The sequence below is a fragment of the Scomber japonicus genome, chromosome 20, assembly GCF_027409825.1.
Source record: "Scomber japonicus isolate fScoJap1 chromosome 20, fScoJap1.pri, whole genome shotgun sequence".
NCBI lineage: Eukaryota > Metazoa > Chordata > Actinopteri > Scombriformes > Scombridae > Scomber > Scomber japonicus.
Genome location: NC_070597.1, coordinates 5,355,391 through 5,370,857, shown reverse-complemented (window position 1 = coordinate 5,370,857; position 15,467 = coordinate 5,355,391). Strand labels below are relative to the sequence as shown.

The 15,467-nt window shown below is 38.5% G+C and overlaps 1 protein-coding gene across 1 annotated transcript; it reads right to left on the bottom strand.

Moving 5' to 3' along the window:
• Positions 1-1,142: 1,142 nt before the first annotated feature.
• LOC128381871 (vesicle-fusing ATPase-like) lies at positions 1,143-14,513 on the bottom strand. The gene is made up of 9 exons (XM_053341893.1): positions 14,397-14,513; positions 8,939-9,024; positions 7,711-7,807; positions 6,074-6,113; positions 4,854-5,020; positions 4,291-4,398; positions 3,329-3,404; positions 1,290-1,445; positions 1,143-1,159 (listed from the first exon to the last, which is right to left on the bottom strand). Exons 1-9 carry the CDS (start codon positions 14,406-14,408, stop codon positions 1,143-1,145), a joined length of 759 nt encoding a protein of 252 aa, XP_053197868.1. The 5' UTR covers positions 14,409-14,513.
• Positions 14,514-15,467: the final 954 nt, after the last annotated feature.

The following is a 15,467-nucleotide window of genomic DNA, read 5'->3' as shown; positions in this document are numbered from 1 at the left end:
GTCTGTGTGTGTGTGTGTGTGTGTGTGTGTGTGTGTGTGTCTGTGTGTGTGGGAAGAGAGAAGCTGATGTGTGTATGAGTCACAAAGATGGCTTAGATTAAGCTGCTGTCGTGAGTGAATCATCATTGTAACCCGACAGCTGTCAAAGATCTGTTATTGAGAGGGTGTGTGTGTGTGTGTGTGTGTGTGTGTGTGTGTGTGTGAGGAGGAGGGGGGGGGGGGGGTCACATGCCAGGGTTTTTAGTCATGATGGAGGCACCACAGAAGAAGAGCCCTGCCTGCTAATCATTGAATGTGAGTCTTTGCCGATTCAGAGAATGATTTTGAAAAGGAGTTATTGAAAAGTTTAGTTTGCTCTCGTGTTGATTTAAGGATTAAATACGAGCTGAATGTAATAACTGAGAAAAAGTTGTTATATTTGGCAGCTTCTCCTGATTTCATCTGTCCGACTTGATGAAAGCTTAAAGCAAAAGGTGTCAAACTCATTTCAGTTGAAGAGATAAACATACAAGCCTCATTTGATCTCAAGTGGTAAAGACTTAATAACCTGCAAATAAAATATTATATAATAAACTTTCATTATAATAGCAGATGAACAGCTGGAGATGTCTTAACCCTCCTGTTGTCCTCAGGTCAAGGAAGGAAGGAAGGAAGGAAGGAAGGAAGGAAGGAAGGAAGGAAGGAAGGAAGGAAGGAAGGAAGGAAGGAAGGAAGGAAGGAAGGAAGGGAAAGGAGGGAGGGAGGGAGGGAGGGAGGGAGGAAGGGATGAAGGATGAAGGAAGGAAGGAAGGAAGGAAGGAAGGGATGAAGGACAGAAGGAAGGAAAGAAGAACATAAGGAAGGAAGGAAAGAAGGAGGGGAGGAAAGAACGACAGAAGGAAGGAAGGAAGGAAGGGAAAGGAGGGAAGGAGGGAGGGAGGGAGGAAGGGATGAAGGACAGAAGGAAGGAAAGAAGGACATAAGGAAGGAGGGAGGGGAGGAAAGAACGACAGAAGGAAGGAGGGAAGGGAAAGGAGGGAGGGAGGGAGGGATGAAGGACAGAAGGAAGGCAAGAAGGACATATTATGCCCCTTGTTTTTTAAAGAAACTGAGGGTCAAAAAGTCACTGCTGCTGAGTTAGAGACTGAAAATGATCTTCACTATTACAGAAACTCTTCACCTTTAAGAAAAAACAAAAAAAAAACAGCATCTGACTCCCAGCAGCTAGACGGTATATATAAAACTTGGAGGCACGAAAAACAAAATGAATAAGTGATGGAGGCGTAGAGACGACGAAGGGAGGAACTCACCCATCTGTTCGACGATGTCTGGAGGGAAGACGCGGGAAGCGAAGGCTCGACGGAAGATGTCAGAAAACTCCTTGTCGAGGCCGCCGATACCCATCCGCTCGAAGTTCCAGTCGGGGCTGATGATCGACTGGCGAGACTCTCGGGTCTTTGCTTTCCCTGGAGAGGAAAGAGGAGAGGAAATAGAAGGTAAGTATAGTTAAAGGATCGTGTTGTCCTCGAGTCAAGGAAGGAAGGAAAGGAGGGAAGAAGGAAAGGAGGGAGGGAGGAAGGAAGACGGAATTATGGGAGGGAGGAAGGAAGGGAGGGAGGAAGGTAGGAAGGAGGGAGGGAGAAGGAATGATGGAAGGGAGGAAGGAAGGAGTGATGGGAGAGAAGAAGGAAAGGAGGGAGGAAGGAAGGAAGGAAGGTAGAAGGGAGGGAGGGAGAAAGGAAGGAAAGGAGGAAGAAGGAAGGAAGGGAAGGGAGGGAAGAAAGAAGGAAGGAAGGTAGGAGGGAGGGAGGGAGAAAGGAGAGGACGAAGGGAGGAAGGAAAGGAGGAAGATGGAAGAATGGAAGGGAGGAAGGAAAGGAGGGAAGAGGACGGAGGAAAGAAAGAAGGACAGAAGGAAGGAAAGTAGAAGGGAGGGGGGGGGGGGGAAAGGAGAGGACGGAGGAAAGAAAGAAGGAACAGTCAAAACAGACGCGGGTCAGGGAGGACGACACAAAGGTTAAAGCATTGTGTTTTTTATTAATTTGAAAACCTGATTATTAAAGGAGCACTTCCTGTCTGCTGTCTTATAAACCTCTGTGCTTTCTTCTTCTCACCATTAAACAGGTATCAACCCTAAAAAAAATTTTAATGCTGTTAAATAAATAATAAAAATGTTAAAATAACTAAAGCATGTTATAATTAAGCCTTATTATAAGAAATAAACAGTTAGTCAGGTGATGTCTGGCCTGTTCATACTTTATTAAAGTATCAGGAAAGGAAAGGGAGCTGAGGTGAATGAGTGCAGTGTGCCCCCTTGTGGTTATAAAGAGAATTACAATTACAAAAACTAACATTATTATTATTATCTTGCTTGTTTTATTTGTTTTAGCAGCTTCTCTGTTATTAGATGTGAATTAAAACTCAGCACTAAAGATTCAGATTCATATTTATTATATTTGTATAGCTCTCGTTTTTACAAGTTGTTCTTCATTTAGGTGGAGGGAAAAAAATGTTTTAACCTTCCTGTCGTCCTCCCGGGTCAAATTGATCCAGTCTGTTTTGACTGTTCCTTCCTTCCTTCCTTCCTTCCTTCCTTCCTTCCTCCCTCCTTCTCTCTTTCTTTCCTCCCCCCTACCTACCTTCCTTCTTTCCTCTATCCCGCTTTCTTCCTTCCTTCCTCCCTCCCTCCCTTCCTCCCTCTTTCCCCCCCCCTCCCTCCTTCTTTCCTTCCTTCTACCCTTCCTCTTTTCCTTTCTCCCTCCTTCCTTCTCTATTTCTTTCCTCCCCCCTACCATCCTCCCTTCCTTCCTCTTTTCTTTCTCCCTCCTACCTTCCTTCCTTCCTTCCTTCTTTCCTCTGTCCTGCCTTACTTCCTTCCTCCATCCACCTTCCTTCCTTCCTTCTTTCCTTCCTCCTTCCTTCTCTCTTTCTTTCCTCCCCCTACCTTCCTCCCTTCCTTCTTTCCTTTCTCCCTCCTACCTACCTTCCTTCTTTCCTCCCTCCATCCCCCTTTCTTCCTTCCTTTCTCCTTGTTTTCCTTCCTTCCTTCCTCCCTCCTTCTCTCTTTCTTTCCTCCCCCTCCCTTCCTCCCTTCCTTGATTCCTTTCTCTCTCCTACCTACTTGCCTTCCTACCTTCTTTCCTCCCTAACTCCCTCCTTCCTTCTTCCCTCCTTCCTTCATTCCTCCCTCCCTCCCTCCCTCCTACCTACCTACCTGCCTACCTTCTTTCCTCCCTCCCTCCCTCCCTCCCTCCCTCCCTCCTTTTCTTCCTCCCTTCCTCCCTCCCTCCCTCCCTCGACTCGAGGCCAACAGGAGGGTTTAAAGTACCAGGTGTGCTTTGACACTCACCGATCAGAGTCATGGACGAGGTCTCGGACTTCTCAAATATCACCTGACTGTTTGGCAGCAACAAGCCGATGTTGATCTGAGAGGAAGACAAACAAGAGAGATGATAATCAGTTCGGGCACACAGAGCACAGATGTTCCTGCTCTACAACAAAGTGGAAATCCCTGTTATACATCACGCACTTTAACGTCACACTGCAATATTTAAAAAAAAGTATCTGCACATTTTTAAAGTATAAATTTAAGACTTTTTAAGACTTTTTTAAAAAACCTCTTTAAGTGGAAAATCACACCATTGCTATAATTGATCAGTAGGAAGGAAGGAAGGAAGGAAGGAAGGTGGGAGGGAGGAAGGAAGGTTCCTTCTTTCTTTCCTCCATCCCCCTTTCTTTCTTCCTTCCTCTATCCCCCTTTCTTCCTTCCTTCCTTCCCCCCTCCCTCCTTCTTTCCTTCCTTCCTTCTCTTTCTTTCCTCCACCCGACCTTCCTCCCTTCCTTCTTTCCTCTGTCCTTCTTTCCTTCCTTCCTCCCTTCCTCTTTTCCTTTCTCCCTCCAACCTTCCTTCCTTCTTTCCTCCGTCCGTCCTTCCTTCCTTCCATCCTCCCTCCCCCTTTCTTCCTTCCTTCCTTCCTTCCTCCCCCTTCTCTCTCTTTCCTCCCCACTACCTCCCTCCATTCCTTCTTTCCTTCCTCCCTCCTTCCCTCCTTCCTTCCTTCCTTCCTTCCTTCCTTCCCTCCCTCCCTCCCTCCCTCCCTTTCACTGAACAAATATAATTACGTTCAAATCAAATTTAATGCCTTAAATCCTACAATTCCAGACATTATAAGACATTTTTAGACCTTAAACATGTTTAAATGTGACCCTGTTGTGTCTACTATAATGATAATAATAATAATAATAATAATAATAATATAAATGTTGTGTGAACGTCATTGTGGAAAGTGACAGTGATAATTCTCCAGATACCTTGGGTTTCTTTCCAGAGGCGTTTTGTCCGCTGAGGATGCTCGGGTCCATGGCTTCCATATCCTTCATCGTCAAGCCGAACAGCTTATCACAGAAACTAAACACCAGCTGGAGAATATAACACACACACACACACACACACACACACACACACACAGACACACACACACACACACACACACACACACAGACACACACACACACACACACACACACACACACACACACACACACACACACACACACACACACACACACACACACACACACACACACACACACACAGGAGGGGAAATGATATTTAGGAGGTAAAGAAGACAATAGCTTTATTTATATGATTGTATTTGATTTTATTCAATTTGAATATGAAAGGTGCTAAATAAATAAATAAATAAACTAATGTGTGCAGAGTCTATGTTACTTCTATGTGTTACTTATAAATGAATAAAAGCATCTCCTCCTCCTCCTCCTCCTCCTCCTCCTCCTCCTCCTCCTCCTCCTCATTATTATTATTATTATTATTATTATTTTTATTTTTATTAACCCTTTAAATCTCAGCGTACCTGTTGGTCGACACTGAACGCCTGGTTGTTGAAGTGCTGGATGAACTCGGACGCCATCTTGTCGGAGTCGTAAGGATTACTGTCGATGCTTTTCTTCTGAAGGAAATCGATCTCCACCGTCATGCTGCTCACACACTGCTTGGACTTGTCAAATGTGTAGTTGGACACTAAAAGAAGAGGAGGAGGAGAAAGAAAAGAGAATAAATGAAATGAAGATTGTAGATTAGGATGGAAGGGAGAAAAGGATAGAAGGGAGGAAGGATGGAAAGAAGGAAAGGAAGGAAAGGAAAGTAGGAGGAAGGGAGGAAAGAAGGACAGAGGAAGGGAGGAAAGGAAGGAAGGACAGAGGGAAGGAAAGAAAAGAAGGACAGAAGGTAGGAAGAAAGGGGGATGGAGGAAGGAAAGAAGGAAGGAAAGGAAGGAGGAAGGAAGGGAGGAAAGGAAAGAAAGGAAGGAAGGAAGGAAAGGAAGGTAGGAGGAAGGGAGGAAAGAAGGACAGAGGAAGGGAGGAAAGAAAGGAAGGAAGGGAGAACAGAGGGAAGGAAGGAAAGAAAATAAGTACAGAAGGAAGGAAGGAGGATGGAGAAAGGAAAGAAGGAAGGAAAGGAAGGAAGGGAGGAAAGGAAAGAAGGAAGGGATGAAGGAAAGGAAGGGAGGAGGAAGGGAGGAAAGAAGGACAGAGGAAGGGAGGAAAGAAAGGAAGGAAAGAAAAGAAGGACAGAAAGTAGGAAGAAAGGGGGATGGAGGAAGGAAAGAAGGAAGGAAAGGAAGTAGGAAGGAAGGGAGGAAAGGAAAGAAAGGAAGGGAGGAAGGAAAGGAAGGTAGGAGGAAGGGAGGAAAGAAGGACAGAGGAAGGGAGGAAAGAAAGGAAGGAAGGGAGAACAGAGGGAAGGAAGGAAAGAAAATAAGTACAGAAGGAAGGAAGAAAGGAGGATGGAGGAAGGAAAGAAGGAAGGAAAGGAAGGAAGGGAGGAAAGGAAAGAAGGAAGGGATGGAGGAAAGATGGAAGGAAGGGAAGGAAGGAAGGGATGAAGGAAAGGAAGGTAGGAGGAAAGGAGGAAAGAAGGACAGAGGAAGGGAGGAAAGAAAAGAAGGAAGGGAGGACAGAGGGAAGGAAAGAAAAGAAGGACAGAAGGAAGGAAGAAAGGGGGATGAAGGAAGGAAGGAAGGAAGGAAGGAAGGAAGGTGTAAAAAAAAAACTCAAAAATTTAAAAGCTCACCTTCAACTTCCTGTCCGATCGATAGTCCCGCCCATTTTCTCTGCAAGGTAAAAAGCAGCAGGTGATAGATTTAGTTCCACTTTTTATCATTTATTATGTATTAGTATTATAAATTATGTTGTAGCATTGCCATGGGAACGATAGGTTAACATTTATGCATTAATAAAAGGTTATTTATATTTCTAATAAAAGGATAAAAGCTTTTAGATAAAACACATTAACATCAGAGTAACGTTCCTCTGCAGCTTCGTCTTATTTCACAACAGTTCAGATTTTAAACATATTTAATGATCCTTAATTATAGTTTTTATGCTTTTTAATGAGTTCTTGTGGTAAAATAAGACTTGTGTTGAGGAGGTTACTGTAGTACCTGTGTGCCGATGTGGCTGCCAAGTTTATAGACGGAGGCAAAGATAAAAAAAAAAGAAAAAAGAGGGAAGAGAAAAAAAAAGCAGTAACAGACAGATTGAGACACAACATGCAAAAAACAACCACACAGTAAAAAGCTCGACACGGGTCAGAAAACTGCGTCACAAGGTTAGAGAGGAGGACATGTTTGCAGGAGAAACAGATTATTATGTTGTGTAGGAAACAGTTTGCAGGCGATTCAGCAAGTTAAATAAATGTATTAGAAAAGACAGGAAACAGACAGCAGCAGTGGTTTAGTAGTAGTTTTATAGAAAAGAGAGAGAATTGGTAAATATATAATACTAATAATAATACTAATAATAATAATAATAATACTAATACTAATAATACTAATACTAATAATAATAATAATAATAATAATAATACTAATACTAATAATAATAATACTAATACTAATAATAATAATAATAATAATAACAATAACAATAATAATGCTTCACAAGGCAGAAAAATACACAAATCATAGAGTAATTAAGTTTTAAAAGAGATTAAAAAACTAGGGCTGGGCCAAAAAATAGATTTTTATATTAATTTTTTATAAAGGTTTTTTTCTGGCGATTTTTAAAAATCGATTCTCATACAAGAATCGATTTTTATTTATTTATTTAATTATTATTTTTTTATTTATTTAATTTATTTTATTTTTAAAAATGTTTTTTTATTTATTTATTTATTTTTATTTATTTCATACAAGAATCGATTTTTATTTATTTATTTAATTAATTTTTGGGTTTTTTTTAATTTTATTTTTAAAAATGTTTTTATTTATTTATTAATTTTTATTTATTTATTTAATTTTTAATTTTTTTTTCATTTTTAATTTAATTTTTTTTCTAAAGAGAATGTTTTTTTGTGAGGGCAGGTGCAGTTTTAAAAGTTTTAAAAATAAATCTCACAAACTGATGTGATGTGTGTATTGTTTTTTATAAATATGACTTGACCAAGTGTTTAGTTCAACCTGGAAAGAAAATCACAATAATTCACATATAAAAAAATACTCGGGACCCAAAAATCATTAGAGAATCGAATCAGCACAAAAGCATATCGGCCCAGCCCTAAAAAACATTTCAATGTCGGAAAAAAAGCAAACATATTTAAAAAGGAGATAAAAGCAATTCAAGGAAAGTTAAAACATATTATTCTCATTAGTTTAACACAGAAGCTGCTGCTAATATTAAATGACACAGAGCTTTAAGGTTGAAGCGTACCTGAGGCAGGCTGAAGGCGATGGTCCCACAGTTCACACTGGGATGAGTCTTTAAGGTGAAGACATACTTGTGGGTTGAATTACGCACAGTCACATGTCTGCGATAAAAAAAAATGAATGAATGAATTAGAAGAAAGAGGGAAAAGATTATGGGGCTGATTTACTTAGATAGGTAATCTAATAGGAAGATGGATAGATAGATAGATAGATAGATAGATAGATAGATAGATAGATAGATAGATAGATAGATAGATAGATAGATAGATAGATAGATAGATAGATAGATAGATGGGAGGGGAAAGAGGAGGGTAAAGAGGAGGAAGAGAAGGAGGATGAGAAAGAGGAGGAGGACGAGGAGGGGGAGAGGAAAAGGAAGAGGAAGAAGAGAAAGAGGAGGAGGAGGAAGGCAAAGAGGCGGAGGAGGAGGTGGAGAGGAGGAGGAAGAGGATGGATGGATGGATGGATGGATGGATGGATAGATAGATCCCAAATAAAGAGTACTAAATTGTGTGCATAGTGCAAACAAGTGTAAACAGTGTGCAACAGGTGCAGATAGCAGTATTTAAATGAGGGTTTTTGGACGAGCAGAAAGCTGCAAACACAAACTGAAATGTGATCAGGTTCTAGTGGAAGAGGTTAACAAATATATTGAGTTATAACAACAACACATATTACCAGAACAACCAACATATAGGAGAGTATTTGTGGAAAACCCAAAAATATTCCACTCCAATAATATTAACACGGGTGGAAAAAGTCAGTTATCTTCTGTCATTGTGCCTTAATCTGTTCCTCGTCTCCATAGTAACAGCCGGTTAATACCTGCCCTTCAAAAAGGTATTATTTGCATTTTCTCCTCCCTGTATTTTGCACACTGGGATTAAAAAGCCCTATATTACATTCATTACGGTAAACATACTAAATGGACAGGGTGTATTATCTTTTTGCACCATTTGAAAGATGCAACCCTTAGAGCTTGCACATTTTTTTTGCAACTGACAAAGTAGAAAAACAATTATGTAAAAGGTGAAATATTCCTTAAAATATATCACATGGATTAGTAGAAACACTACTCAAAGTTTCGTCACTTCTGTTTCGTCACAGCAGTAAACAAAACTGAAAGGATGGAAAAGAGGAAGGAATCCCCGAGAGCATAGTTACTATAGCAACGCTCACCACTGAGACTAATAATAATAATAACCATAAAACACGTTGATGTTTCCACTCACTGCTCAAACTGAGGCTCCTTCTCGTTGATGACGGCACAGTTGGTCAGAGACAGCTCGTCCGTCGGGCATCGCGCCACCTGCATGGTCTGAAAACAGGAAGGAAAGAAAAGAGAGGGAGAGAGAGAGAAAAGGAAAGGAGAGGAGTTACTCTACTGATGCATTAATACAGACAGACAGTGTTTTAATGCTGTGGAGTTTTTGTTAGTTAAACTCCTTTTAACCGTAGCGTAAATATCATTATTATTATTATTGATTTTTATATTTTTTATATAAATCGCATTTTTTTTCTGGCCATTTTTATTTATTTAATTTTTTTTCCTTTTTTTCCCCTAAAGACCAGCTAAATGTAGCAGTTTAGTTTATTATAAGATGTTGGCGGATGAGAATATTTTATGAGGGCAGGTGCACAGTTTTATATTAATCACAATTTTTTTTCTGGCGATTTTTATTTATTTATTTAATTTTAAAAAATATATTTTATTTTTGTAATTTTTATATTTTTTAATTTTTTTAAAATTTGATTTATTTGATTTTTTTTATTTCTTTTTTTTAAATTTTATTTTCTAAAGAGCAGCTTAGTTTATTGTAAGATGTTGGCGGATGAGAATGTGTTTTGTGAGGGCAGGTGCACAGTTTTAAAAATAAGTCTCACAAACTGATGTGTGTATTGTTTTTTATAAATATGACTTATGATGTATTATTAAGTGTTTGGTTCAACCTGTTCTTGTTTAAGGAAAGACACAGAAGCACAAAAGCATATCGGCCCAGCTCTATAAAAACCATTTCAATGTAGGAAAAAAAGCAAGAAAACACATTTAAACAGGAGATAAAGCAATTCAAGGATAGTCCTATTATTAATTAACTGTTATTATGTTATATCGCTGGGTGAAACACTTAATCACATTACTTATGTTGCTGTCATCACTATATAGCTTATATTAAATGGGCAAGATGCATAAAAAGGAGTATAACAAAGTATAACAAAATTAAAATTTATTTAACTTTAAAGCTACCTGAAGGGAAAATTGGATGTGAATTATCTTTCTTTTTATCTTCCCATAAACTCAGTGACTTTATCTCTGCATGAAGCAACACTGAGCTACAGTCAGACTTACAGTATAATAATTACTGTCAGACTGAATCAGAGTCTCCGCTCACAGCTGTGGTGAAATAAACGACTTCAACATCCACTGTGATGAAATGTCACTAAACACAAAGTTGAGTCTCTGTGTGAAATCAGCTGTTACAAAGCCGACTGAATAAAAAGCAGAAACTCATACATACAGATACAGACTTTAAAAAGCTGCAGGTAAAGTAAAGAAAAGGAAAGTAAGGTAAAGTAATGTAAAGTACCGTAAAGTAACGCACTGTACAGTACCGTAAAGTAACGTAACATAACGTACAGTACCATAAAGTACCGTAAAGTAAAGTAAAGTACCATAGTACCATAAAGTAAAGTAACGTACAGTACCGTAAAGTACCATAGTACCGTAAAGTAACGTACAGTACCGTAAAGTAACGTAAAGTAAAGTAACGTAAAGTAAAGTAACGTACAGTACCGTAAAGTAACGTAACATAACGTACAGTACCATAAAGTACTGTAAAGTAAAGTAACGTACAGTACCGTAAAGTACCATAAAGTACCGTAAAGTAAAGTAAAGTAACATACAGTACCGTAAAGTACCATAAAGTACCGTAAAGTAAAGTAAAGTAACGTACAGTACCGTAAAGTACCATAAAGTACCGTAAAGTAAAGTAAAGTAACATACAGTACTGTAAAGTAACGTACAGTACCATACAGTACCGTAAAGTACCATAAAGTACCGTAAAGTAAAGTAAAGTAACATACAGTACTGTAAAGTAACGTACAGTACCATACAGTATCGTACAGTACCGTAAAGTACCATAAAGTACCGTAAAGTAAAGTAAAGTACCATACAGTACTGTAAAGTAACGTACAGTACCATACAGTACCGTAAAGTACCATAAAGTACCGTAAAGTAAAGTAAAGTAACATACAGTACTGTAAAGTAACGTACAGTACCATACAGTATCGTACAGTACTGTAAAGTACCATAAAGTACCGTAAAGTAAAGTAAAGTACCATACAGTACTGTGAAGTAACGTACAGTACCATACAGTATCGTAAAGTACCGTAAAGTACCATAAAGTACCGTAAAGTAAAGTAACGTACAGTACCGTAAAGTAACGTAACATAACGTACAGTACCATAAAGTACCGTAAAGTAAAGTAAAGTAACGTAAAGTAGGCCTACCGTAAAGTAAAGTAACGTACAGTACCGTAAAGTAAAGTAACGTAACATAACGTACAGTACCATAAAGTACCGTAACATAACGTAAAGTAACATAACATAAAGTAAAGTATCTTTATTTAATCCCTGAAGGGAGAAATTCAAAAACTGACAACAGTAGCTGCGTAAAGGTGAAAGTGATAAAAATAAATAAATAAAATAATAATACTTTATAATAAACAATCTCTCTGTGTAAAATAATCTGTAATCTGCAATAAACATAAACCCTGATATTATATAAAAGTGTGTAATATTCAGCCTCCGTCTTTTGAATGAATGAGACTGCTGTAATATTCAAGATATAAACAATCAAATAACAATAAATTGACTTTTTTTAAAGTTTTTTATTCTGGTCCTAAAAGAAATTATATTTAAATTCCAGTTTTATTTTATATAGTTAGACTTGAAACCAAAGAATAAGACCCATGAAATGAAGAGTAAGAGCTGTAAGAGCTATAGGAGTCTAAGTCTTTTCTATGCAGCACAGATTGAGAGTAAAGGACATTCTTTACATATTTCACATATAATCAGCTTTAAATGTAAAAGATAAGTGAAGTTTAACCATATGACACAGAAAACTCTTTCTATATATAATGTGCTGCTGATACTTATAACATGTATAACATCTCAGTTTCCAGTTAATGAAGATTAAATTGACTAAAAAGCAATAACTCCTTCCTTTATTAAGTTTATAATGTTCAGTGATTGAGTGGAAACTTGTTTTACAGAAGTGCTGCTGATTAAACTTTATGGTTTTACGTTATCACTTCGAAACAGCAGCTCGACCGAAAAGAAACATTAACTAAAGGTCGATTTATGAGGATCATCTGAGAGGAAGACGTGTGAGACGCAGTTTAACCCTCCTGCTGTGTTCGAGTCAAGGAAGGAAAGGAGGAAGAAGGAAGGAAAGGAGGGTGGGAGGAAGGAGGGAAGGAAGGGAGTAAAGGAAAGAAGGCAGGAAGGACGGAAGGAAGGAAGGAGAGAGAGAGGAAGGAAGGACAGAAGGAAGAAAGGGGGATGGAGGAAGGAAGGAAGGAAGGGAGGAAGGGAGGAAAGGAAATAAGGAAGGGAGGATGAAGGACGGAGGAAAGAAGTAAGTAAGGAAGGAAGGTAGGAGGGAGGGAGGAAGGGAGGAAGGAAGGAAGGAAGGAAAGAAGGACAGAGGAAAGAAGGAAGGGAGGAAGGAAGGACAGAGGAAAGAAGGAAGGAAGGAAAGAAGGAAGGGAGGAAAGAGAGAAGAAGGAAAGAAAGAGAGAAGGAGAGAGGAAGGACAGAAGGGAGGAAGGAAGGAAGGAAGGAAGGACCAGGGAGGACGACAGGAAGGTTAAAAGCCCCAGAAAAGGAAGTAAGTAAGAGGACGTTGAGTTAAGTGTCAACATAAACTTTTTACATTTTAACGACAGCTGGAAAATAGATTTATTGTGCTATTTTGGTGCATAATTAAGTCATTTTTTTAATGTAAATTGACATGTTTGTTCCTTCTAAATGTGAATATAGCCTTAAATTAAAGTGAATATTTAAAGTTTTTTAATAGAAAGAGGAAGCTAAAAACTTTTCTTTTCACTTAGCTTTTAACTCTTCTATCCATCACTACTGCATTTCTTTAAGAGTTGTATTTTTACTTGATTTCATATTTTTTTATTCTATTTTTTTTAGCTGCTTTTACTATGTACTATATGTATGGTTATTTTCATTCATATATTCCATCTTTTATTACATTAATCTCTTCATTTCTTCCTTCTTCTATGCTCCTTTTATGTGAAGCACTTGCATGTAATTTCTTTTTTTTCATTTGTGTTAACTTGTGTTAAAAAAAAATTAGTTATCGTTTACTTTAAATGAGGCTTATTGACCATAATTTCCCAAAAAACGTAAAAAACCTGCAGTAATAAGTCAAACCAGACTGGTTCAATGTTGATCCAGGAGGACAAAAAGTTGCACCGAAGACAACAGGAGGGTTAAATGTACATGGACTGATACTGGTATCGTCATTTTATAAACCATATCCAGCCCTACCGTGTGCAATACAGTGAAATTGTGTGTAGTAGAAAACAACAGCAGTACGAAGGCTAAGAAATGGACATAAAATATACATAAATATAATAAAATATGCATTGCACATTCCTGGTGGCTGGTGCATTAGCTGCAGCCAGAATAACTACCAGGAAGCTACGATTTAGTTACTTTAAACTTGTATGCACCGACTAAATAGTTTTATTTATATGTAAACAGCTGCTGTAAATAGTGGAAAAACACTTAAACACACATATATACAAACAGAAAGACACTTTTAGGAAGATGGAAGGAAGGTAGAAAGGATAGAAAGATGGAAGGATGGGAGGAAGGAAGAGAAGGAATAAAAGACAGATGGTAGGAAGGAAGGAAGGAAGAGAAAACAGGAAAGAAAGAGAGAACGTACAGATGGAAGGAAGGGAGGAAGGAATGATGGAAGGGAGGTAGGGAGGAAGGAAAGATGGAAGGTAGGGAGGAAGGAAGGAAGGAAAGACGGAAGGAAGGTAGGAAGGATAGAAAGATGGTAGGAAGGAAGGAAAAGAAGTAATGAAAGACAGATGGAAGGGAGGTAGGGAGGAAGGAAGGTAGGAAGTAAGAGAAGAGAGGAAGGAAAGATGGAAGGGAGGTAGCAAGGATAGAAAGATGGTAGGAAGGAAGGAAGGATAGAAAGATGGTAGGAAGGAAGGAAAAGAAGGAATAAAAGACAGATGGAAGGAAGAGAAGAGATGAAGGAAAGATGGAAGGGAGGAAGGAAGGAAAGATGGAAGGAAGGTAAGGAGGAAGGATGGAAGGAAGACAAGACAGGAAAGAAGGAAGGAAGGACTGAAAGACAGATAGAAGGAAAAGAAGACAGGAAGGACAGTGAAGAGAAGTGAAACACAACACATAACTTGTGCTGTAGCTTAAAAACACTCTCTTTAACACACATTTATCTACATTAGGATCAACAGTCAGTGAACACAGCAGGAGTCATAAGATCCTGCATTTAGTCTTCCGGTACTTTACTTTACGATACTTTAAATGACCAATGAATGTAGCACACAGGCTAACGCTACGCTGCCTCCCTTGAAACCTTTAATAAACGGCGTAGTTAACTTATATTTAAGTATTTATATTAACTTTAGAGACACTCACCCGAGCGGCCATCCTTGTGTTATGTTGTGTGTGTGTATATATATCTATTTGTGTGTGTAATGTGTGTGTGTTTATGTGTGTGTCGGTTCAAGTGCAATTCAGCAAGTTAAGTTCCGCTGACGCTGAAGTCACAAGCGGCGCCTGACGTCATGGCGTCATCACGTAACACATCCACGTAAAACAAGGGGGAGTGTAAATACAACGTCACCATATAAAAACATTTTCCGGTTTGTTGTTTCAAAATAAAAGTATTTGTAATATTGTAAACTTTTTTATTTTGTAAGGAACATTTCATGTCCACAAGATTTGCTATTTTGAGTCTCTAAAATATATAACAAATAAGAAAATTATATCTGTCATTGAATTTTATTCAAAATGTTTTAAATGAAGATGTCTGTCACTTACACCCATTTTTATTTATTCACTTTTTTATTCTTTATTTATATTATTTTATATTGAAATCGTTTTATTTGTCTATTTACACTTCCTTCTTTAATATTTTATTTAGGAACTTCCAAAATAACCTCACCAACCCTTGTTATGTTCCAGTAAAGTAAAAACTATCCAATTAATATTTAAAAAAGCAGCGAGGAACCAATCAATATTTTCTTATATCATATCAAACTAGCATTAACACTTCCTCTCACTATGTTTATTCCCAATGCCAGCCCTGTATGGAAAACACACACTGTAATTATAAAAGGTGCCAGGAGCTTTAAAGTGGAACATGTGTCTGTTTTTACCGAACATAATAAACACATACAGGAGGCCTCTGTGTGCTCAAAATTAAATGATGAGATGCATGAAGGAAACTATTTATTTATTTTTTTAACCTTCCTGTCGTCCTCCCGGGTCAAATTGACCCCTTCTGTTTTGACTGTTCCTTCTTTCCTACCTTCCATCCTTTCGTCTGTCCTTCCTCCCTCCCCCCTTTCTTCCTTCTTTCCGGTGTCCTTTCCTTTCCTCCCTCGCTTCCTCCTTCTTTCCTTCCTTCTCCTACCCTTCCTCTTTTCTTTTCTCTCTCCCTCCTACCTTCCTTATTTCCTCCGTTCTTCCTTCCTCCCTCCCTCC